Source organism: Rana temporaria, chromosome 6 (genome assembly GCF_905171775.1).
Source record: "Rana temporaria chromosome 6, aRanTem1.1, whole genome shotgun sequence".
Lineage (NCBI taxonomy): Eukaryota > Metazoa > Chordata > Amphibia > Anura > Ranidae > Rana > Rana temporaria.
This window is the reverse complement of record NC_053494.1, coordinates 12,309,660-12,335,456: the sequence shown is the minus strand read 5'-3', so window position 1 is coordinate 12,335,456 and position 25,797 is coordinate 12,309,660. Positions and strand designations below refer to the sequence as shown.

At 45.9% G+C, this 25,797-nt stretch overlaps 1 protein-coding gene across 5 annotated transcripts; it reads left to right on the top strand.

Moving 5' to 3' along the window:
• The first annotated feature begins 1,363 nt into the window (after nucleotides 1-1,363).
• LOC120943106 (E3 ubiquitin/ISG15 ligase TRIM25-like) lies at nucleotides 1,364-22,868 on the top strand. Of its 5 annotated transcripts, XM_040356219.1 has the most exons (3): nucleotides 1,373-1,458; nucleotides 9,762-11,224; nucleotides 22,335-22,868. In XM_040356219.1, the coding sequence occupies exons 2-3, from the start codon at nucleotides 9,763-9,765 to the stop codon at nucleotides 22,484-22,486; spliced, it is 1,614 nt and encodes a 537-aa protein (XP_040212153.1). In that variant the 5' UTR covers nucleotides 1,373-1,458; nucleotide 9,762; the 3' UTR covers nucleotides 22,487-22,868. The 5 variants fall into 5 exon arrangements, with proteins under 5 accessions (XP_040212158.1, XP_040212154.1, XP_040212153.1 ...); XM_040356224.1 differs by lacking the exons at nucleotides 9,762-11,224; nucleotides 22,335-22,868 and adding an exon at nucleotides 4,050-5,785 and having other exon boundaries at nucleotides 1,364-1,458; XM_040356220.1 differs by lacking the exon at nucleotides 22,335-22,868 and having other exon boundaries at nucleotides 1,370-1,458; nucleotides 9,762-11,828.
• The last annotated feature ends 2,929 nt before the right edge of the window (nucleotides 22,869-25,797 follow it).

Sequence of the window (25,797 nt, the reverse complement as noted above, 5' to 3'; positions counted from 1 at the left end):
GGGTCAGGAGGGCACAGTATAGGTTCTGTGACACTTCCCTGGACACGACCATATCGGGACAGTTTAGTAAAAAGCATGACTGTCCCAGCAAATCTCTGACAGCTGAAAAGTATGATGTAATGCTAAATTATTGTGGGGCCCCTGGGAAATGCCCAGGAGTGCCCTTGCAATAAGATGGCCCTGCCCATGCCCTGCTGCCAACGGAATACAAGAGGTTGCTTACTTGGTACAGGCACCATTCAGAGAGCACTTTCCATTTTATTAGCAAATATAAGGCCTTCTCTAATTGGATGGGGAGGAGATCATAATATCACTGCCTTGCTTCTCTATCTTTTCCAATCAGAGAACACTTTATAATCATTGAGGAAATGCAATGTGTTCTTTGAATGGCGTTCGCGCCGAGGAAGTGGCCATCTGTGTTCCATAAACACCATTTGTGTCCAGAACACACAGGGGCAGATTCATCAAAGAGATATGACGGCGGATCTCCTGATCCGCCGTTGTACCTCTGAGTCCAGCCGGTCGGATCTATGAGGCTGATTCATAGAATCCGATTCCTCATAGATCTCCCTTAGATCCGACTGGTGTAAGCGTCTTACACCAGTCGAATCTTAGGCTGCAATCTACCGCCGGCCGCTAGGTGTCGTCGCTTTTTTTATGCGTCGGATATGCAAATGAGGAGAACCGCCGATTCAAGTCCGTACGCCCGCCCGTCGCTTTTTTTTAACGTCGTTTGCGTTCGGCTTTTTCCGGCGGATAGCTACCCCTGCTATATGAGGGGTAGCTAATGTTAAGTATGGCCGTCGTTCCCGCGCCAAGATTCTAATTTTTACGTCGTTTGCGTAAGTCGATCAGGAATACGGATGGCCGCAATTGACGTACCCGCCGCAAACAATGACGTCCTAGCGACGTCATTTGGAGCATGCGCACTGGGAAATTTCGCCGGCGGTGCATGCGCAGTTAAATCGGCGCGGGAACGCGCCTGATTTAAATTGTACACTCCCCCTAGCCGCGGAATTTGCATTCCGCCAGGGGGGAGTTACGATCCAACGATGCAATTTTCGAGGTAAGTGCTTGATGAATACTGCACTGGCCTCGCTAAATTGCACCGGCGGATCGTAAAACACGTAGATCGAGCGGATCTAAAGATCCGCTGATCTACATGAATCTGGCCCACAGAGAACGGATCTCCGCCATTATTTGGTCTTGTAGCAGAGGGTCTGGCAGGGATCCTGGAAAAGTCCTGTTCAGGATTTACACATCTCCCGACTTCCTTTCTTCCACCTTTCCAGACCTCTGATCCTTATTCCACTCCATGTTTTCCTCTGTCCACTCCAGGTTTTTCTCCGTCCACTCCATGTTTTCCTCTTCTCCCTTTTAGCCAATTTAGACTCACCTGGACCCAGTCAGAGCTCTGCATCCCGGGGAGCAGACAGGTCTGGTGTGTTGGAGAGAAAGGTTGGTGAATAGTGCAGAGCTGTGTATGTGGAGGGTGACAGGGAGTAGGATGCGGCAATCTGATAGGATTCCTGATGTGTAATAAGAACCAAGACACGGCTAGGATTTGTTAAGTTGCATTTATTTTCCTCTGAAGTCCTGTACAATACATGGAAGTGGCACAAATTAAGTCACCGCTGTTTGCTACATTACTGGACTGGTATCTTTGAAACAAAGGTTGCTCTTCTTAGGGAGAATTTGGACTTTTTCATACTGGTGATCAGGTGAGGGGGGAGTAAGAACAGGTGGCTGAGCTGCAGTTTTTCACTGCCCCCTGGCTGTCAGTGACCTACTTTCACCTCAGTTTGTTGCCCCATCACCCCCTACCCTCCCCCAAAAAATGTTGTGTGTGTGTGTGGGGTGTTTTTATTTTTTATTTTTTTTTACAATATTATTATATTACACCAGTGTCCCCTACGTCAATTTCCCCCAACATCAGAGTCCCTTACATCAGCATCTCTCCTTATGTCAATGCCACGCCTTACATTAGTGTACCCCTTTTACACTAGTGTCCTTCCTTACATCTGTGCCCCCTAGGGTGACCACGTGTCCTGGATTGCCCGGGACAGTCACGCATTTTGCAGTTCTGTCCTGGGTCCCGGGCACCTTCAATCCAGGACAATACAGTGTCCCAGAATGAAACTGACACAACCACCTGACAATGGAAACTGTCTGTTTCCCAGCCCATGGTGCACACTCCGCCAAATGCCCTGCAATGCACTGCGCCCAACTAGGGGAAGGGGGCACTATGTTTTTTGTGCTTTTTTTTCAATAGCAACCGTGAGTCAATTTAAATGTGATTTGACTTGTGTTTCTTTTTTCTTTAGAAATTTCATTTTTGCTGCAGCATGTTCTATACATGGTACACATACACCGCTTTATAGGCAGACTAAGGGGACCCCCCAGGCACTATATTTAAAGGAGTTGTTCATTTTTATTATTGCACTGTAGGCATAATTAGAAACACTGCTCCTGAAAAATTGTTAAAAGTACCCGGACCCCCATACCCCTAATATGGCCAATTACTTACAAAAAATGTTCTTTCAAAATTGTCACTCTATTTGTTTATAGTACAAGAAATTAAAGCCACAGAGGTAATCAAATAAATGCGACCAAAAGAAAGCTCTATTTGTGTGTGGGGGGACACAAATGTTGTTTGGGTACAGCGTCCCACGACCGTGCAATTACCAGTTAAAGTGACGCAGTGCCAAATTGTAAAACGCGCTCTGGTCAGGGAGGGGGTAAAATGTTCTGGGGCTGAAGCGGTTAAAGTGGAGGCTTTGGCTTCTTTTTGTCCTCCTCTGTAGAGATTTTATTTTTTGCAAGGTAAAATTAATCACATTAAATAGTCCCTAAAACATATTAATAGCTCCCCAATCGTTCCAGAAATCATTGCAAACACTTGCCTTATATCCTCCAGCTCATGTTGTGGCCGTATCCATCATATGTGTGGGCATGTGAGGCCCAGTTCCATTTTCTTCCTGGTTTTCAGGTAGAGATGCATGCTGGGCGTTTTTTTTTTAGGCACAGTAATGCCCAGAGACTCCTGGGAAATGAGTGTCCCTCATTTCCCAGGAGGCAATGGGGTCTTGGGACAGGAAGTTGAACCACCTAGGACCAGGAACTAGGCATATTACGAAATCTGCCTAGTAACCGCCAGATAGAAGTGAGAATTTATATATATATATATATATATATATATATATATATATATATATATATATATATATATCGTATTTAATGGGGTATAGCGCGCACCCCTAAAGTTGCCCGACATTCCTGTGGAAAAAAGATTTTTTGTACTTACAGTTTTGTTGTCTTGCGCGGCGTCCATCGGCGGCCTCGTCGGGTCCGGCGTCCGTCTGCGGCTTCAGGTGTCCTCTTCGTCGGGTCTGCGGCTTCGGGTGCCCTCTTCGTCGGGTCCGGCGTCCTTCTGCGGCGTCCTCCCCGCTCGTTTCCCGCGCCGAGTTTGAATACTGCGCCGACATATACAGAGCGCAGTACACTCGTGTATGGTCGGGCAGGCTCGGTTACTCTCGCGATGACGTCCAGGACGTGAGCGCGGGAGGAGCCGAGACTGCCCGACTATACACGAGTGTACTGCGCTCGGTATATGTTGGCGCAGTATTCAAACTCGGCGCGGGAAAGCGGGTATCGGCGTATATCGCGCACCCACGATTTTGCCCTGATTTTCAGGGCAAAAAAGTGCGCGGTATACGCCGATAAATACGGTATAATATATATGTGTGTGTGTGTGTGTGTGTGTGTGTGTATATGTGTGTGTGTGTGTGTGTGTGTATATATATATATATATATATATATATATATATATATATATATATATATATATATATATATATATATATATATATATATATATATATATATATATATATATATTATATAATTATAAAAAAAATGTACATTAAAGGGAAGCTGTTAAAAGAAAGTTCATTTTTAGGGTGGAACTCCGCTCTTTTTAATCTGTGAAGCCTCCAATCTATTCAATCAGTTTATGAAAATGGGTTTTTCTTTTTTTCTTTTTTCCCCAGAATGGCGTCTGCTGCTGTAGGAGACGAGCTGAGCTCCTCCATCTGCCTGAACCTTTATACGGAGTTGGAGCCACTGAGATGTGGACACAACTTCTGCGGGGATTGTATTGTGACTGTTCTGGATACACAGGAGGGGTCCGGAGTTTATTCCTGTCCGGAGTGCAGAGATGAGTATGTAGAACGTCCTTCTATGAAGAAGAAAAGGAAGTTGTGTAACACTGTGGACAACTTCAGATCTACACAACAAAAGGAAAAAAGTGAGATCCTCTGTACGTATTGTGTGGATTCTATGGCAAGAGCTGTGAAGACTTGTCTGCATTGTGAGACTTCTATGTGTGATAAACACCTGACAGCCCACAACAAGACGGGGGCCCATGTGCTGGTGGAACCCACCTCGTCCTTCAAAAAAAGTCAATGCTTCATTCATAAGGAGCTTCTGAAGTATTACTGCTTCCAGGACGCTGTCTGTCTATGTGTGTCCTGCTGTCTGGTGGGGAACCATAAAGGACACAACGTGCAACTTCTAGAAGAGGCTTTGAAGAAGAAGACGGAGAAACTGAGAAATGTTCTAGAAAAACTGACTACGAAGAGAGAATCAACTGGGAAGAAAATTCTGAATCTACAGGACCAGAAGAGAAGAACTCAAGAAAAAGCAGATGATGAGAAGAAGAGAGTGGCTGTCCTGTTTGAGGATATCAGGATACAGCTGGAGGTCCAGGAACAGAGAGTCCTGAGTGAGATCTCCAGACAGGTAGAGGAGGTCTCATTGTCCATCAATGATCTCATCAGACAGTTGGAGATACAGAAGGACGAGCTGTCCAGGAAAATTGGTCACTTTGAGAATTTGTGTAACATGACCGACCCAATAACTGTCCTACAAGATCAGGAATCGGTCAAAGGTGACCAGAATTTTGAGAAATCTTCTGTTTGTGATCTGGATGATTTTCTGATCTCTCTCGTGATGCACGGATCTATAACTGATCTTATCACCAATCTGCAATTAAAAACCATCTTCAATATACAGGATGCCACCAATCTGCTGCTGGATGAAAAAACGGCCAATCAATTTGTGATTTTATCTGATGATCTGGGAACGGCATCCCATTCTGCAATACGAAAGATTAGACCAAAGTTTCCAGAGAGATTTACATTATACAATCAGGTGATGAGTAGGAAGAGTTTTCGCCATGGGAGACATTACTGGGAAGTAGAGGTCGGGGACTGTGGGAATTGGGATGTGGGTGTTTGCTATCCCAGTATAAGGAGAGCTGGTGGTGTGTCCGGTATTGGGTGTAATAACAAGTCCTGGAGTTTTGGGATAACTGAGAAGAAATATTCATGTAAACATTACTCCAAATTACGGGAGTTAAACCCGGAGTCTCCTGTGAAGAGATTGGGATTGTATTTGGATTATGAAGGTGGCCGTCTGTCCTTCTACCAGCTGAGTGACCCCATCAGACACCTCCACACCTTCACCACCACCTTCACCGAACCCCTCCATGCTGCTTTCTATCTGAGTAAGGGAGCCTGGGTAAAGCTTGTATCTCAGGCGGTTTCTGTAAGACTGTAATTTTCAACATCATTTTGTTTTTCTAAAGTTGTGTCATCAATGCAAAAAAAATAAAAGGGTGAAATCCTCTTGGAAACGGTAACATCTGGGTCATTTATAGGGAGAACTACATGTTAAAGTGGTTGTAAACCTCTGAAATGGAAAATAAACAAAGCGCATCCCACCAGTGGCGGCTGATGCTCCAAAAAATTTTTTTGGGGGGGGGGGCGCAAACAAACTGAAAAAAAAAAACATCAATTGCAGCCTCACTGTGCCCATCAATTGCAGCCTCACTATGCCCATTAAAGTGGTTGTAAACGCACTTTTTTGACTTTTACCTACAGGTAAGCCTATAATAAGGCCTATAATAAGGCTTACCTGTAGGTAAGGAGAATATCTCCTAAACCTGCACGGGTGGGATCTACGGTGAAAGGACCGGCAGCCGCCGGACCTTGCAGAGTTTTAAATCTCCCGCGCGGGAGTGACATCATCGCTGCTCCAGCCAATCACAGCGATGGAGCGGCGATACCCGGAAGACACGCCGAGGCAAGATGAAATCTCGCTCGGCGTGGACCAGGTAAGTGCTACACACCTCGTTCCGAGGTAAGTATTTCATAATGAGCTCATATGCGGTGCATATTAGCTCATTATGACTTTTGCCTTACAGGAGAAAAAAAAATTAAAAAATTTGATGCGGGTTTACAACCGCTTTAAATGCCGTCAGTTTGGCCCATCAAATGCCACCAGTTTGCCCCCCGCCCGGCGCTTGCCTTTCTTGGGTCAGCGCCGTCCTCCACGCTCCTCGATGTCCTCTCCCGTCCTCTTTATGTCATTGTGGCCTGGCGGCCACAATATCGGCTGGGCACTCGCGATTGCTCGTGACAGAGCAGGAACCTGGTTCTGTGTAAACGCACAGATTCACGTCCTATCAGGGGAGAGGAGACCGATAGTGTGTTCCTAGCATATAGAAACACTGATCGGTCTCCTCCCCTAGTCGGTCCCATCCCCCCACACAGTCAGGGAATACATTTAACCCCATTGATCGCCCCCTAGTGTTAATCTCTTCCCTACCAGTGACATTTTTACAGTAATCAGTGGCTATTTATAGCACTGATCGCTGTATAAATGTCAATGGTTTCAAGAAAGTGTCCGATGTGTCCGCCACAATGTCGCAGTCACGATAAAGAATCGCAGATCGCCGCCATTACTAGTAAAAAAAAAATGCCATAAATCAACCTATTTTTGCTATAACTTTTTTGCGCAAACCAATCAATATATGCTTATTGCGATTTTTTTTTTTTTTTTTTTTTTTTTTTTTAAATATGTAGAAGAATACATATCGTCCTAAACTGAGGAAAAATGTTTTTTTTTTATTTATAATGCAAAAAATAAACGCAGAGGTGATGACCGTGCAATTGTCATTCAAAATGTTACAGCGCTGAAAACTGCCCTGGGGCAGGAAGGGGGTGAAAGTGCCCGGTATTGAAGTGGTTAACCTCTTCCAGCCCAATGAGAACCTTCAAGGCCAAAGGCAGCTGACATCCTTCAATATGTGGTGGGTTGTGAGGCATAGTGGGCGCAAATGTGGTGAAAGTCATTGGGCTCAAGACGCTTCTAGGATGCAAAAGAGGTTTTATTTATTTTAACAGTAATTTTTTGGGGGGAAAGAGGGTTAGGGCCAGGACACCCTTAAGTAGTTGCAATTTCAATTGTCAGACCCCAAGACTTATAGGAGGACAACCGTACAGAGAAAGGCCCCAGCAAGGCGCCACTTTTGCACAGGGCAGCCATCAGGAATTATGGGGCCCCTTGCGCTGCCGCCTGAAATTGAGAAGCGGGCACGTATGCGCACAGATACGAGCACGCGCGCATGTACGAGCCTAATCCTGTTCGGCGCCAGATAGCCTATTTAAAGGGAGTCTGGGCTCTTGTGCTTTGCTGACTGATCTTCAGCTGTGTTCCTGAATCTTGCTCTGATCCTATGTGTTTTCCAAGTATTCTGACCCGGCTTGCTCTTGACCTTGGCTCTGTGTTCTGTTCCTGTACTGATGTCCATCCCTGACCCGGCTTCATTTTTGACCCTGACTCTGTCTATGATTTGCTACCTCACTGCCCGCCTGCTGACGAACCTGGCTATCCCTGAGACCTTGCTCCTGTCTACGTTCCTGGTTGCTGTTAACCCTCAGTTGCCTGCCTGGCTGTTATCTGATCCTGCTAAGCTCATCACAGTCTTCTCCAGGCCGCTGAACCCTGCCAAGCTGTTCTCCCAGGACCTCCAGCTCCAGGCACTCGTGTCCCTCCTGTCCTTCGGCTTCCTCTGTTTCACCTTCAGCGGAGCCAGGACAGGAGATATAAGAGAGGCCGACCTCATCAAATCAGTCTCCCATCCGATCCCTGACATCGGGTGGGTGTAACGATATGTCCGCTTGCCCCTTCTCACTATTATTACTGTGCAGGAGTGCGGGGTGTAGCAAGATGGCGGCGACGGAACTGAGCATGTGCGGGACTGAGCATGTGCGGGAACGAGAGGCAGTGAATGCTGGGAGTTCATCATTCAACAAAACAAGGAAGTAAGTGCTTGTGGGCTTCTCATGCCCACAAGCAAAATGGAAACGGCTTTCCTTACGAAATAAAAGTTATGATTCCAGACGTAATCGCTGTGCGCATGATTAGAAACGGCAGAAAAGTGAGTAACTCATTTGATATGCTTTCAATAATATAATGCCAAAAAAAATGTTGAAGTGATTTATGGCACAGTAAAGATTCACACACAAGGATGTTGAATGTTGTGGGACTTTTTATTTGTATTGACTGGTTGGCTGATGTATGAACAGTATATTATTAGATGTTTAGGGAGCTGCGGTGGCTCAACGCGATTGGCACTGCGCTGACAAGCCATTCACCTCTGCAGCTAGGGGTTCGGATCACGCTCTCGGCTACATGTGAATTGAGTTTGGTGGTCTCAGCCCGGCTCCCGGTGGGTGTGCTATGCGAGGTAAGCCTGCGCTTAGTACGCCCACCCCCCTCCCACAAAAACCACCACACTTACACGCACTCGAAATTGGGTTAACATGCACGCACTTTGACCACGCGGCCTCCAAAAAGAGAGGCGAAGGACTAACGGGGCTGGTTGAGCGGGCTAGATCCTTTCACTCCCTTAGGCCCCATACTCACGAGCAAACATGTCTGCTGAAACTGGCCCGCAGGCCAGTTTCAGCAGACATGTTTGCTCGTGTGTGGGCGCGAGCGGGCCGAATTCCAGCAAACATTTGCCCGCCGGGCCTTTTCCCAGCGGGCAAATATTCCTGGACTTGTTTTAAAACAGCCCGCTGGAATTCAGCCCGCTCGGACATGTACGGTCGTCAGTACAGACCTACCGTACATGTCCAGGCGCCCGCCGTCCCTCGCATGCGTCGAATGACTTCGACGCATGCGTGGAAGCATTTTAAAGGCGGGCCGCCCACGTCGCCGCGTCATTGTCGCGGCGACACCGCGTCATCGACGCGGCGACACCGCGGACACGCCCCGCGTATTGTTTACGCGCGGACTTCTGTACGATGGTGTGTACAACCATCGTACAGAAGCCCTCTGGCAGACATGTATGGTGAAAACGGTCCGACGGACCGCTTTCACCATACATGTTTGTCCGTGTGTACCCGGCCTTATAGGGAGTCCCTCTGCCCCGTTGGGCTTCAAAGCGGAGCAGGTAGGGCGGGCTGTGTGGGAGGACCCCCTCACACACCCGCCATTGCCACCCGGGGCATGGAGAAAGGTGGCAGATTGCCTCTGGGGGAGGCCTGCCTACTCCCAACTCCTGCAGTCTGGCTCCTCTCTCGAGTACACGCACAAAATACACTTTAAAAAAAAATAGATGTTTATTTTGAGGCATGTGGCAAGTCACAGTATATATTTTTTTATATTTACAGCTCACCAATTTTGGTATCGTTCATGGGAACACAATATTATCAGCAGCAGTTGTAGAGTTATAGGGACATTGTATATAGATTACACAAGTGTTTTTAATTATAATGGATTTGCTGGAACATGTTACACCCTAAATAAGGGTGTAACATGTTCTAAAGGTGAAATTATCCTTCAACTTGTAAAGTCTCTGCTCTCGTGTAAACAGATTTTTACTTTGGTTTCTTCCTCCTTGCTCTCAGGATGGCGTTTGCTGCTCTAGGAGACGAGCTGAGCTGCTCCATCTGCCTGAACCTTTATACGGAGCCGGTGTCACTGAGATGTGGACACAACTTCTGCCGGGATTGTATTGTGACTTCTCTGGATACACAGGAGGGGTCCGGAGTTTATTCCTGTCCGGAGTGCAGAGAGGAGTATGTAGAGCGCCCCACTCTGGAGAAGAACAGGAAGTTGTGTAACATTGTGGAGAACTTCAGATCTACACAACAAAAGGAGGAGAAAAGTGAGATCCTCTGTACGTATTGTGTGGATTCTCCAGTGGGAGCCGTCAAGACTTGTCTACATTGTGAGACTTCTATGTGTGATAAACACCTGACAGCCCACAACAAGGCAGTGGAGCATGTGTTGGTGGAACCGACTTCATCCTTCAGTAATAAAAAATGCTCCATCCACAAGAAGCTTCTGGAGTATTACTGCTCCGAGGACGCAGTCTGTCTATGTGTGTCCTGCTGTCTGGTGGGGGAACATAAAGGACATGAAGTGGAACTTCTAGAAGAGGCTTTGGGGAAGAAGAAGAAGAAGGAGAAAGTAAATGTTCTGGAAAATATGATTACAAAGAGAAAGATTGCTGAAAAGGAAATTCATAATCTACAGGAACACAAGAGGAAAACTCAAGAAAAAGCCGATGATGAGAAGAAGAGAGTCACTGACCTGTATGAGGAAATCAGGAGACAGCTGGAGGTCCAGGAACAGCGAGTCCTGAGTGAGATCTCCAGACAGGTAGAGGAGGTCTCACAATCCGTCAATGATCTCCTCAAACAGTTGGAGATTCAGAAGGACGAATTGTGCAGGAAAATTGGTCACGTTGAGAAGTTGTGTAACATGACCGATAATGACCCAATAAGTGTCCTACAAGATCATAAATCGGATATGGAAGAAGTCCTTCAAGATCAGAAATCGGACACAGGTGACCAGAATGTGGAGGAATCTTATGTTTGTGATCTGGATGATTTTATGATCTCTCTTGTGTTGCACAGATCTATAACTGATCTTATCACTAATATGCAATTACAAACCAAATTCAATACACAAGATGCAACCAATCTACTATTGGATATAAAAACTGCCAGTAACCTTGTGGCTTTATCTGATGACCTGAGGACAGCTTTGCACTCTGAAACATATACGTTTAGACCATCATTACCACAAAGATTTACAGAGTACCCTCAGGTGATGAGTGTGGAAAGCTTTTCCCATGGGAGACATTACTGGGAAGTAGAGGTGGGTGGCTGTGGGGGATGGGATGTGGGTGTTTGCTATCCCAGTATAAAGAGATGTGGAGAGCAGTCTGGTTTTGGGTGTAATAAGAAGTCTTGGTGTTTCTGCACAACTGAAGATAAACCCGTGTCTCTCGAAGAATTGCGGAGTCAGCCGGTTTACCCCGAGCCTCCTGTACAGAGATTGGGAATATATTTGGATTATGAAGGTGGCCGTCTTTCCTACTACCAGTTGAGTGACCCCATCAGACACCTCCACACCTTCAGAGCCACCTTCACCGAACCCCTCCATGCTGCTTTCTATATTGATGATGGAGCCTGGGCAAAGGTTGCATCTCCAGTGTTTTCTATAAAACCATAATTTTGCAACATATATGTTTTTTTTTTGTGTTTTTTATTTTTTTTCCTATAATTAATTTTTTTTGTCATGGATACAAATCACAAGAGGGTGATCTCATCTTGGAAATAGACTAAGTGGGACAATTCAAGGAAGCACTAATTAAAGAACATAAACCAGTGTTACGCAAAAGAGGTCCTGACACCATTCAGAATGATATGTGTTCATATCCCCTTCTGTGAATTTTTTATCTGATCTCTAGTTTTTCTGGGATAATAAAGCGGTACCTAGAGGAGCTGCACAATTATTCATCAAGAATCACAATTTCTTTTTTTTTTTTTATTTCCCCCGATCTTTCATTTCCGAGAATTCTCACTGCTCTGCTGAAACCACAGCCGTAAAATCCAGGCAGTCTGCCAAGTATCACAACATTCTTTATCAGTGTTAAGTCTAAACATTGTAACAAATTGTCCTTTACATCAAAGGAATAGACTTGGTGTGTAAATGAGGAAAGCTTAAACAGGAAGTAAAGCCTCCTGGGGGAAAAAAAAAATCAACCTGCAAGACAAAGGCATAATGAGCTAGTATACATAGCATACTAGCTCATTATGAGGTACTTACCTGAGATTGAAGCCCCCGCAGCGGCCCTCGTTCATCTCCTTCATCGCTGGCATCTCTCCCGGAGTGACTTCAGGGTATCGCGGCTCAGGCGCTGTGACTGGCCGGAGCTGCGATGACGTCACTCCCATGCGTGCGCGCGAGAGCCGCCAGTGATGGCACGATCACTTTCACTATCAGCACGCTCAGTGCCCCTGTGCCGTTGTCTATGGCGCGCATGCGCCGTAGACATCGGTGCCGTCTGTTCTGCAAATATCTCCTAAACCGGGTAGGTTTAGGAGATATTTCTTGTACCTACAGGTAAGACTTAATCTATTCTAGGCTTACCTGTAGGTAAAAGTGGTCTGTAAGGGTTTACAACCACTTTAAACACTAAACCTTTTTTCTGACATTTGTTGGTTTCAAATTAAAATCATTTTTTTGCTAGAAAATTACTTGGAACCCCCAAACATATTATTTTTATATTTATATTTAGAAGAGACCCTACACCCTCCACCACTCCTTCCCATTGAAAACAATGGGACACCGCAGCTATACCGCCCGCAATGCGCATTGCGGGCGGTATTAACCCTTTTTTGGCCGCTAGCGGGGGTTAAAACCGCACCGCTAGCGGCTGAATACTGACGCAATTCCAACGGTATAGCGGCGCTATAACGCCACCGCTCCTCCCGCCCCAGTGTGAAAGGGGCATAAGCAAAACAAACGTGATTCTCATTTTGGCCAGAATTGTGGAGCTCTAGTGGTACCCTTTTAGGACAAGTGTGTAGGCAAAATACACATCCCCTTCCTTTACAAATGTCATAAAAAAAAAAAAAATAGTTCTCCAGAGGCGATTCAGTTCGCATGTGCCGCGCTATATAAGTTTTTCATTCATTCATTCATTCCTCTAAAACACTCTTTAAACTCTCGGGATGTCCATAGCTGAAGTGGTTAATATCCCAAAACTGATTGGTTAGACCCTAAAACCCACTTATAGCCCTGTTTGCTCTATCTGCGTTGACATAAGAGGATCAGCAAGAATCGGCCTTTGTGCAGGACATGGAGCCTACATAGGTTTACATTTGCGCTAAGCCCATCTGAGATATCAGACACACTGCATAATGATATCCGTCTGCACACCTAATAATTAGAGGTTGGTTCTACCATTTATTTGGCAGCCCACTTATTCTTTTGTAAAATCTGAATACTGCTTATGACCACATACATATGATCTGCTTTTATTTCGCAGCTTAAACTGAGCTCCAGGAACATAAAATGTATAATTCAGATTTATTCCTTTTTTAAGCACAATTACTATAAATCTACTTTGCGTGTTTCAAATGCTCTCTTTTTACAACCCTGTTTTTTTCCTCTTGGGACACCTTCCAGATAAATTACTCGATAATTAGATCTCTCCATTAGTCACCATGTAACCACACCCTCCACCCATAGAAAACCCCGCCCACTTCCATACAAGTCACTGGAAACGCAGCGACACATTCTTTCCCAGTCTGGGTTGTGGGAACTTAGGAGAGTCATAGGAAACACTGGAGAGGTGACACTTATTCCGGGTATAGAGAGCTCCTCTTATAGGAGACACAATTCCATGATATGATGGTGTCGGGTTGTCCTGTCATTTATTTTTGTCATTTTTTTTTTTTTTTATTGGTTGATGTTGGAGATGATCTGAAGATGTTCTCGTTGTTCTAAATGGAGTAGTGAAGGATTAGAACCTCTGTCAGGTTTTTATTGCTGCTGTGTCCCCTCTGGAGAGATCCGTCCTCTCTATTTTGTTGGTGACCATTGTCACTGGGAGAGCATGGGATGAGAAATCCATTTCAATAATAGATGGAAATCTTCCAGTGGGGATCCCTTATCAGTGATTACAATCTGAGAGCATTCACTTCCCTTTACTCTGGAGAGATCTCCTCACTTCCTGTTGCATTTTTGTGGCGAGAAATAAAAAGAAATCTCTCTTGGTGTGTGTGTGTGTGTGTGTGTGTGTGTGTGTGTGTGTGTTTTTTGTTTTGTCTTCTCTGCTTTTTTATTTATTTTTTTCCTTCCCTTCTTTTCTTTTTTTTTTTTTTTTTTTTACTCTTCTTTGTTTGTTTTTTTCTCTTCTTTTGGTTTTTTTTTTTACTCTTCTTTTGTTTTTGTTTTTTTTCTCTTCTTTGTTTTTTTTTTACTCTTTTTTTTCTGTCTGTGCCTTCTTGCGCTACACTGTAGTAACACACTACACTACAAGTGAAAGAATTGCTACTTATCCGTTTGCAGGGCTTGAGTTTAGCAGCAAGGGATTCCGTAGTGTAGGGTGTCAGCAAGGAAGAACTCTTAGGTTGTCCGCAGCGATGGCAGCCTAGAGGTAGTGAAGGTCTTTACTAGCTGGCCATAATGTTGCAGCCTAAGTTAATGTCCAGTGTGGTAGCGAAGGTACCTGTATTGTAGCGTGGCCGGTACGGCTGACAATAATAGAACAGTGTGCAGTCTGCACACTGTTCTCTTTATAGGCAGGTAACAGGTGCCTCGAGAAACAGCACTGATCCACAGTGCACTTCCGTGTTCCAGGCTGGAACGCACGCGGTGCCGGGCGATGACGTCATCGTGTGGTCGCCGTATGCGTTCCAGCATGGAACGCAATACGGCGCGCGACGGCACCTGTTACAGCCGCCCTCCACCTCCTCACTCGCTGAGCCCTGTGCAAGCTAGCTGTCCATTCCATTGTCAGCACTGACCTTTCCCATCTTCCCTTTGCTATCGCCTCTCCGGCTTAGGACACACAAATGGAGCCACAAATTCAGAGCTTCTCCCAGCCAATGAGAGCGGAGGGGTGTGGATTGGCATGCAAATTGGAAGACCGGTACTGAAATTGTTCTACTAGGCTGCGAGACACAATCAAGACCCGAGCCAGTAGAAGTTGTTGGGTTATGCCGATATGACAGGTAGGCCACATGGGCTCCCTGAAAAATGGGTGGGGTTGCAATTGCGACCCCCTATTGCTATGCCCATGGTCCAAGCTGAACCAATGTAACCAGGGCTTTTTTCCCCCAAACAATAGGTGCTGGAACTCAACCACGACCCCCCAAAACCCCTCCACCCACACACACCCTCCAAATCACATCAAATATTGGGCGTGGTCAGTCAAATTTCACAAACAGTAGGAGGGTCTTAAAAGGCATTAAATACCAGGATTGCATTACATATAGAGTGCAGAGTTCAGGGGGGGGTTACACACAGATTGCAGAGCTGTCACTTTTAAACCCAGAAACCGGACTTCTGTGTTTACAAGTGATTGGGGTGAACAGCCCCCCCCCCCCAAGGGTCTGATCCAGCGGTGGTGGAACTGAGGTCCACCAAGTTCCTCCTGTGGAAAAAAAGCCCTGAATGTAACTATGCAGAAATCTTTGTAGCAGGAATTCAGGTTTAAAAAAAAAGGATCCGTATTGTTGTGTTAAATCTTTGTTATATGAATGAAATGCCCTGGATGGGGAGGGATCCAACGTTGGGATGAATACCATCCAGAACACAGAACATGTCCAGAACACACAGAGAACAGATCTTCTCCATTATTTGGTCTTGTAGCAGAGGGTCTGGCAGGGATCCTGGAAAAGTCCTGTTCGGGATTTACACATCTCCAGACTCCTTTCTTTCACCTTTCCTTTGATTCTCTGTCCACTCCAGGTTTTCCTCTTCTCCCTTTTATGCAATTTAGACTCACCTGGACCCAGTCAGAGCTCTGCATCATGGGGAGCAGACAGGTCTGGTGTGTTGGAGAGAATGGTTGGTGAAAACTGCAATATGTGGAGGGTGACAGGGAGTAGGATGGGGAAGCCTGGTAGGTAGGATTGCTGATGTGTAGTATGAGCCAAGACATGGCTGGTATCTGTGAAACAAAGGATACTCACCCCAAGGTAAGGTGACCAGACGTCCCCGGTTTTCAGGGACAGTCCCCGGATTGAGGGCGCTGTCCCTGGATCTGTCATTTCAGCAGGGGGACCCGGAGGTAGAGCGGGCGGGGACTCCTAAATCCTGTTCAACAATAAGCTAACGTCTCCGGACCCCTTGTGCTCAGTGGGGGCCCGGGGGACAGTAAGTGAACTATTTCTTAATTTTTGGGTTTAGGCGTATTAATCCACCGCAGCGCGCTACACAGTTGAAGCCCGGCCTCTTCAATATGAATACACTGTGACCGCCTAAACCCGAAAATGAAGAAATAGTCCGCTTACTGTCACCCAGCTCCCACTGAACACAGGGAGCCCGTAGACGTTTGCATACAATAATTACATAAACATATACCACATACACTGCATATATCTGTAGCACCTGTGTACTTTATGGTACCGGTGCTAGTTAAATTTAGAGTTAGATCAGAGTGTAGTTAGACTCTGAATCAGATTGTTAAGCGCAAAACAGGGTCTCTGTCTCAGCTTGGCTGTGCTGTGAGCTCATTCTGCTGTACTGGGGTGTTCTTCCAGCCCCGGTGCTGCAGGTGGCAGCAGTGGAGTCAAGGTTTGGGTGCTCTTTTCCAGCAGCCAATCAGGAGGGTTTGACCTTGCTGTGCATGCTGGGGAGGGGCATTTATGAGGCAGACGCCATTAGTTTTGGGTCTTCTTCTTCGAGTGTGGAACCCACCTTTTAGGGTGACCACATCACGGCGCCCCGGCGTTATGGCCTACCTGGCCGGGTCGTGCGTGCCACGCGGTGTTCCTGGTTCCGGGGCCATGCTGGCCCGGAGCATCTGAACAGCGACGGGGACCCAGTGAGTGACTGGGTTCCCACTTTTGAGGAACCCAAGCTGTACTGATAATGAATGACCCCCTGATACAACCTCAAGGCTAACCCATTTCTGCCGCTTGATTCAAATCATAAGGTGAAATATGCAGACCAGACAAAGAATCTACATCTCACCTTTTTCAGCGTCCAACTCAGAGAGCCCAGCTGGGCCGGAGCAGCTACTTTTTATTGGCAAATTACATCACAAAACATATGCATTCAATTGGTTAGCTTACACATTTCAGCCCCCTTATTACACGCCCCTTGTGAGGTCTGTACTTGGCATGGAGCCCTCATAGGTCAGTTCACATAAAGGGTGGTCTCTTCCTACAAGTCCATTTATTATTGGGGCTCTCTTAGCATGAACAGTCCACGTGTAAAGTTTCTTTCACAATCGCCATGTTTTTTTCCTGAGTGAATACAAGAAGAAGGGGGAGGAGGGGTGGAAGTCCATATTTGGAAACAGTTCTCTGGTCACGAGACACAAATTCCTTTGGTGGGATGAAGACAGGAAGGGGAAGAAGGAGGGGGGGTGACACATCTGTTCTTAACCACTTAAGCCCCGGACCTTTAGGCAGCTAAATGCCCAGGCCAGGTTTTGCGATTCGGCACTGCGTCGATTTAACAGACAATTGCGCGGTCGTGCGACGTGGCTCCCAAACAAAATTGGCGTCCTTTTTTCCCCACAAATAGAGCTTTCTTTTGGTGGTATTTGATCACCTCTGCGGTTTTTATTTTTTGCGCTATAAACAAAAATAAAGCGACAATTTTGAAAAAAAATGAAAAAATTTCCCCTCAGTTTAGGCCGATACGTATTCTTCGACCTATTTTTAGTAAAAAAAATCGCAATAAGTGTTTATCGTTTGGTTTGCGCAAAATTTATAGCGTTTACAAAATAGGGGAAAGTTTTATTGCATTTTTATTAATTTTTTTTTTTTACTACTAATGGCGACATTATGACTGCGACATTATGGCGGACACTTCGGACAATTTTGACACATTTTTGGTACCATTGTCATTTTCACAGCAAAAAATGCATTTAAATTGCATTGTTTATTGTGAAAATGACAGTTGCAGTTTGGGAGTTAACCACAGGGGGCGCTGTAGGAGTTAGGGTTCACCTAGTGTGTGTTTACAACTGTAGGGGGTGTGGCTGTAGGACTGACGTCATCGATCGAGTCTCCCTTCTATAAGGGATCACACGATCGATACGCCGCCACAGTGAAGCACGGGGAAGCCGTGTTTACACACGGCTCTCCCCGTTCTTCAGCTCCGGGGAGCGATCGCGACGGAGCGGCTATAAACAAATAGCCGCGCCGTCGTCCCGGATCGCGACCCGAGGGAACCCGACCGCCGCATGTAGCGGGTTGGGGTCCCGATCCGACCCCCCACCCGCTAGAAGGCAAGGATGTACATGTACGCCCATTTGCCTGTACGTGCTATTCTGTGGACGTACATATACATGCGGCGGTCGGGAAGTGGTTAATAATAGCCCTTTCGTATCTTAACCACTTACCCCCCGGACCATATTGCTGCCCAAAGACCAGAGTACTTTTTGCGATTCGGGACTGCGTCGCTTTAACAGACAATTGCGCGGTCGTGCGACGTGGCTCCCAAACAAAATTGGCGTCCTTTTTTTCCCACAAATAGAGCTTTCTTTTGGTGGTATTTGATCACCTCTGCGGTTTTTATTTTTTGCGCTATAAACAAAAATAGAACGACAATTTTGAAAAAAATGAATATTTTTTACTTTTTGCTGTAATAAATATCCCCCAAAAATATATAAAAAAACATTTTTTTTCCTCAGTTTAGGCCGATACGTATTCTTCTACATATTTTTCGTAAAAAAAAATCGCAATAAGCGTTTATTGATTGGTTTGCGCAAAAGTTATAGCGTTTACAAAATAGGGGGTATTTTTATGGCATTTTTATTAATATTTTTTTTACTAGTAATGGCGGCGATCAGCGATTTTTTTTTTTGGTATTGCGACATTATGGCGGACACTTCGGACATTTTTGACACATTTTTGGGACCATTGGCATTTTTATAGCGATCAGTGCTATAAAAATGCATTAGATTACTATAAAAATGCCACTGGCAGTGAAGGGGTTAACACTAGGGGGCGGGGAAGGGGTTAAGTATGCCTGGGTGTGTTCTTACTGTGGGGGGGGGGGGTGGCCTCACTAGGGGAAACACTGATCCTCGGTTCATACAGTGTATGAACCGAAGAAAAGCATTTCCCCTGCTGACAGGAACGAGAGCTGTGTGTTTACACACACAGCTCCCGTTCCCCGCTCTGTACCGAGCGATCGCGTGTGCCCGGCGGCGATCGCGCCCGCCGGGCACACGCACGGGAGTCGGGGGCGAGCGGGGGGCGCGTGCGCGCGCCTCCGGCGGCGCGCGTGCGCCCCTAGTGGCGGCTAAAGGGTAGGACGTCATAATACGTGATCTCGCCTAGGAGAGCCACCTTGTGGACGTATTATGACGGTGCGGCGACGGCAAGTAGTTAATCCAAGTTGAAATATACTTTAAAACATATCTGTCATAACTTCATGTAAGGATAATATCTGCATTGCAACACATACCCATACATACATATGCATATATATCTTATATGGATAATGAATATAAAAACAAATAAAGGAAATAATGAAAGAAAAGCAACACTTAGCAACATTTGAGTGATTTTAACACTAAGTAACATAGAATAAAATATTCATTTTATTTTCACTTCCACCACAGTAATGCTGTTCGGTGGGGAGTCAGTCTGAGGAGCGCCATTGAGAGGCTGGCGGTCCAAAGGGGCCTCGACAAACCCCTGGGGATTGAGGTAGCCGGACACTGAGGGATTGATCACCTGTCGGTCGGTACCTGGGCGACAAGTTGAAGGAGATCCAGGCGTAATTCATCAAGAAGGGATATCTCCGAGAATTCATTCCAGAGAGGGCCTGTGGCAGAGGTATCTTTCTGAGGCTCACCAAGGAGGGTCTGTGGCAGAGATTTTATCCTACAATTGTCCGAGTGATACTCCGGCTGCCAGGTCAGTGAGAGAGGCCTGTCCGGGTACACTAAACCCACTCCGGCGGGAGTGGTGCAGAGAAGTGTTACGCTTGGGAGCAGGACTGTTTCCCTATCATTACGCCTGAATCTGCTATTCTTCTACTTCAACTTTACTTTCCTCACCACAAGTTTATTGTTTTCACCCGGCTGGGTAATAAAGAGCACAGCAAAGAGTACCCTTTGTGAACATTCCTTTACATTTCCTTCTACCAAATGCAATACGCATCATTCACCCCTAGGAATTTGGAGGCGCCATGATGTAATGTGCCACCCAAAAATCCAGCAGCTCCTCCGGGGGTAATGCTACATATCATTTGAGGAAAATATGCTTATTAAATAGTTTACCATTTGCCAATAATTTTTTTTTTTTTAAATCTGGTCACCTTACCCTTACATCCACCACCTATCCCCAGCTCAAAGTTTTTTTTTTTTTTTTTTATCACAGCCTCTAAAAAAGTAATGTAAAATATTTTCTCTACATGATTGAAGACTAAGGGCTCTTTCACATGGGCGGCCCGTTCAGGTCCGCCTGCCATTTTTTTTGGCGGACCTGAACGGGCGCTCCGTGCTCCTCTATGGAGCCGCGGATGTCAGCGGTGACATGCCCGCTGACATCCGACCCGCTCCGATCCACCAAAGTGTGATCGGAGGAAAAACCTACTTTTCCATCCATTTGGTGGATCGGATCGGGTGAACACGGACAGACGGTCCGTGTTCATCCGATCCCCCCCATAGGGGAGAGCGGAGAAAAGACAGGGCAGTCCCTGCACAGTGTGCAGGGACCACCCTGTCATCCGCCGGCTCAGCGGGGATGAACCGGAGCGATCCCCGCTGAGCAAGCGGAGGTTCACGGGGCGGATCATTACTGATCCGCCCCGTGTGAAAGGGGCCTAAGAAGTTATAAAGTGTTTTTTCCTCTATACATTTATTTTTGGGTGTTATGTTTTATCTGGAGTTCTCCTTTAGAATCCTCAACACACAATATATAAAAAATCATTTGCTTTTAGTTCCTTCTGTCCTCTGTAGGGTTAATGTGTGAAGCCTCCGCCCTGCTTCTGACAACAGACCTTTAGTTTCGTTTCTTCTTCTTCCTTGTCCAGAATGGCGTCTGCTGCTCTAGGAGACGAGCTGAGCTGCTCCATCTGCCTGAACCTTTATACGGAGCCGGTGTCACTGAGATGTGGACACAACTTCTGCCGGGATTGTATTGTGACTGTTCTGGATACACAGGAGGGGTCCGGAGTTTATTCCTGTCCGGAGTGTAGAGAGGAGTATGTAGAGCGCCCCACTCTGGAGAAGAACAGGAAGTTGTGTAACATTGTGGAGAACTTCAGATCTACACAACAAAAGGAGGAAAAAAGTGAGATCCTCTGTACATATTGTCTGACTTCACCTGTGGCCGCTGTCAAAACTTGTCTGCAGTGTGAGACTTCTATGTGTGCTGAACACCTGACAGCCCACAACAAGGCAGTGGACCATGTGTTGACGGAACCGACTTCATCCTTCAGTAGTAAAAAATGCTCCATCCACAAGAAGCTTCTGGAGTATTACTGCTCCGAGGACGCCGTCTGTCTATGTGTGTCCTGCTGTCTGGTGGGGAAACATAAAGGGCATGAAGTAGAACTTCTAGAAGAGGCTTTGGGGAAGAAGAAGGAGAAACTGGAAAATGTTCTAAAAAAGATGACTACAAAAAGAGAGAGAGATGAGCAGAAAATTGTGAATCTACAGGAACACAAGAGGAAAACTCGAGAAAAAGCCGATGATGAGAAGAAGAGAGTCATTGCCCTGTATGAGGATATCAGGAGACAGCTGGAGGTCCAGGAACAGAGAGTCCTGAGTGAGATCTCCAGACAGGTAGAGGAGGTCTCGTTGTCACTCAAAGATCTCATCAAACAGTTGGAGATACAGAAGGACGAGCTGTCCAGGAAAATTGGTCACATTGAGAAATTGTGTAACATGACCGACCCAATAACTGTCCTACAAGATCATAAATCAGATACTGATGAAGTCCTACAAGATGAGGAATCGGACACAGGTGACCAGAATGTGAAGGAATCTTCTGTTTCTGATCTGGATGATTTTATGATCTCTCTTGTGTTGCACAGATCTATAACTGATCTTATCGCTAATATACAATTAAAAACAAACTTTAAAATACAGGATACAATTAATTTGCTACTGGATGAAAAAACTGCCCATAATCTTGTGGCTTTATCTGATGATCGGAGAACAGCATCCTTCTCTGAAACACAAATGATTAGACCAACATTACCACAAAGATTTACAGAATACGGTCAAGTGATGAGTGTGGAGAGTTTTTCCCATGGGAGACATTACTGGGAAGTAGAGGTTGGTGACTGTGGACTACGGTATGTGGGTGTTTGCTATCCCAGTATAAAGAGAGATGGAAAGGAATCTGGCATTGTATATAATAACAAATCCTGGAGTTTCTGCATAACTGAAAAACAATATTTTCGTGCACACGACTCTGAATTACAGGAGTTATACCCGGAGTCTCCTGTGAAGAGATTGGCAGTAGATCTGGATTATGAAGGCGGCCGTCTGTCCTTCTACCAGCTGAGTGACCCCATCAGACACCTCCACACCTTCACCACCACCTTCACCGAACCCCTCCATGCTGTCTTCTATCTGTCCAATCAAGCCTGGGTAAAGCTTGTATCTCCGGTGTTTTCTATAAAACCATAATTGACAAAAAAATATTTTCAAACTTTTTTTTTTTTTTTTTTTTTATCACAACAAATTATATAGAGAGTGAAATCATCTTGAAAATTGTATTAGCTGGGACAACCAAAGGAGTGCTAAATTAAAAAACATAAATCAAGATTATTCGAAAGAGATCCAGACAGCATTGAGAATGATATATGATCATATACCTTTCTCCTAAGCCTTATATTTCCAACTCTTTGGGATCAGAAAGAAGGACGCCTTTTAGGACAAAGAATGTAGAAAAAGGACACAACTTCTGTCAAACCCTCTTTTTCAAAGGCAATGCAAAATGAATGTGTCAAAAATGACTGGTTATAGGTACAGTGGAACCTCGGATTGCGAGTAACGCGGTTAACAAGCGTTTCGCAATACGAGCACTGTATTTTAAGAAATTGTGACTCTGTTTGTGAGTGTTGTCTTACAATACGAGCACGATTCAGGCCAAAGCGGTACCGCATTTGGCCTAAGGTGTGGGGGCGCCAGAGCCGAACGTCGCCGATTGGAGATGATCGGCGCCATTCGGAAAGGCCAGAGGACAGCACGGATGACCTTGGCAAATCTCAGGTAGGAAGTCTTTACGAGGTTTGCTGAGGTCAGCCGAAGTGTCCTCTGGCCTTTTCGGCCGTTTCTGAGGCTCTCCGGTGCCCCCCCCGCCTCTGGCCTCATGCGATATTGCATCCCATTGAAGTCAATGCGGAACTAATTATTTTTGTTTCCATTGACTTCAATGGGGTTCAAAGTGGTTTCCATTGACTTCAATGGGGAAACTCGCTTTGATATGCGAGAACTTTGGATTACGAGGGGGCCCCATTATTCCTGATGGCGGCCCTGCCTACATTCTTCTCAAGTTCACAGCTTCTAATAAATATAATACACTACCAAAGCTCCCATGTACTTACTATGTGATCACCCAACATCTCACAGCTCTGTGTATGTTCTCAATGATATATCACAACTTACAATGGGATCTAGATAACATTACAGTAAATTCTGTTATACATTGCAAATTGGTACTATTAATGGAAATGTTCTGTATACTCCTCTGTCATGTGATTCACGAACATTAAAAAAAAAATATTCAAACAGAAAGCAGCATTTTAAATTACATAAACACCTTAACGCCCGCCAGGCCTATAGCAGAATGGTGGCCGGACGGGGACTTTTTTTATTTTTTTATATATAATTGTATTTTTATTAAATTGATTTTTTATTGATATTTTATTGATTTACAAGCAAAGTATATTTTTTACGTATTAAAGTGACACTAAAGCCCTGTACACACGATCGGATATCTGATGGAATTGAATCCGATGGATTTTTTTGTCGGATATCCAATGAAGCTGACTTTCATCAGTCTTGCCTACACACCATCAGTCAAAAATCCGATCGTGTCCAATGCGGTGAAGTAAAACACTACAACGAGCTGAGAAAAATGAATGCTTCCGAGCATGCGTCGACTTGATTCTGAGCATGCGTCGATTTTTGACCGATGGACTTCCCCACAGGCGATCGTTTTTTTCTATCGTTTTTTTTATCCATTGGAAAAATTTAAAACAGGTTCTATTTTTTTTTCACCGATGGAAAACAAACCGATGGGGCCCACACACGATCGGTTCGTCCGATGAAAACGGTCCATCGGTCCGTTTTCAACAGACAAACCGATCGTGTGTACAGGGCTTTAGGGCCCTTTCACACCAGCGGACTGTATGTCCGCTTTTTCATCCATCCGTTTACAGATGAAAAAGGGACATACATGTATCTCTATGAGATAGCGGGTGTCAGAGGATGAACATCCGCTGACACCCGATCTCATCAGTCCTCGCCCTGCTCCGATTCTGCAGACGGAGGAAAATCCTATTTTTCTATCCGTCTGCATGATTGACATGCTAAACGACGGCACACACAGCGCGTCACGACTTCCTGAAGGAAGCTCGGGTCGGCTCGACTCTATTTGCGCACCGGCGCCAAATAGAGCCGAGCCGACCTGAGCTTCCTTCGGGAAGTCGTGACGCGCTGTGTGCGCCGTCGTTTAGCATGTCAATCAATTGGCATGACAATAGGAACGCCCACTCCCGCGGGATTCCCTACCCGGAAGCCGCGGTGAATTCCACGGCTAAACGATATCTACGGCAAAAAATAAATAAAGGTCAGTGTCATTTTATATGCAGCACGGGGCTGGATGTAGTGTTAGAAATTTTTTATAGGGTGAACCTCCACTTTAATGCATAGAATGCTGTAACGCAGGGATATGCAATTAGTGGACCTCCAGCTGTTGCAGAACTACAATTCCCATGAGGCATAGCAACACTCTGACAGCCACAAGCATGAAAACAGAGTCAGAGGCATGATGGGACTTGTAGTTTTGCAACAGCTGGAGGTCCGCTAATTGCATATCCCTGCTGTAACGGAACGAGATGCATTAAGGTGAAGAAACACAAAGGTTTACAACCCCTTTAAAGGCAGACATAAATTTTACAGACATTTAACTGTTGCAAGTAGATCAAGTACAAGGGGGATTCTCTGGGGACCCTGGTGTAAGGGGGGTTTTATGGAGACTCTGATGTAAGGGGGGCTCCCTGGGGACCCTGATGTAAGATGGTGCTCTCTGGGGACCCTGGTGTAAGAAGGGGGCTTTCTGGGGACCCTGATGTAAGGGGTGCTCTCTGGGGACCCTGATGTAAGATGGTGCTCTCTGGGGACCCTGGTGTAAGGAGGGGGCTTTCTGGGGACCCTGATGTAAGGGGGGCTCTCCATAGCCGCAGAGTGTATGACTCAGCCACGCCCGCCCCGCCAATGGCTGCGCTGCTATCAATCTATCCAATGAAGAGCAGAGAAGCCGTGGAGAGAGCGACGCGGGATCGCGCCCATGGAAATTCGGGGCTCAAGTAAGTAAAACAGGGGGGGGGGGGTGGTTGGACACTGCAAGGTGTTTTTTCACCTTAAGAGCTGGTTCACACAGGGGCGACTCGTCAGGCGACTCAGCCGCCTGACAAGTCGCGATCCGCTCTATTCAATAGAACCGTTCTAATAGGAGCGACGCAAGTCGCTCTGACTTACAAAAAGGTTCTTGTACGTCTTTGGGGGCGACTTGCATTGACTTCAATACAAAGGTAATTTTGCAAGTCACATCTGAAGTCGTCTTGAGATCGCCTTGCCGAGTCGCCCCCCAAAGTCGTGCCGCCCCTGTGTGAACCGGCTCTAAGGCATAGGATGCCTTAAGGTGAAAAAACACAAAGGTTTACAACCCCTTTAAAGGCAGACATACATTTTACAGAGATGAAACTGTTGCA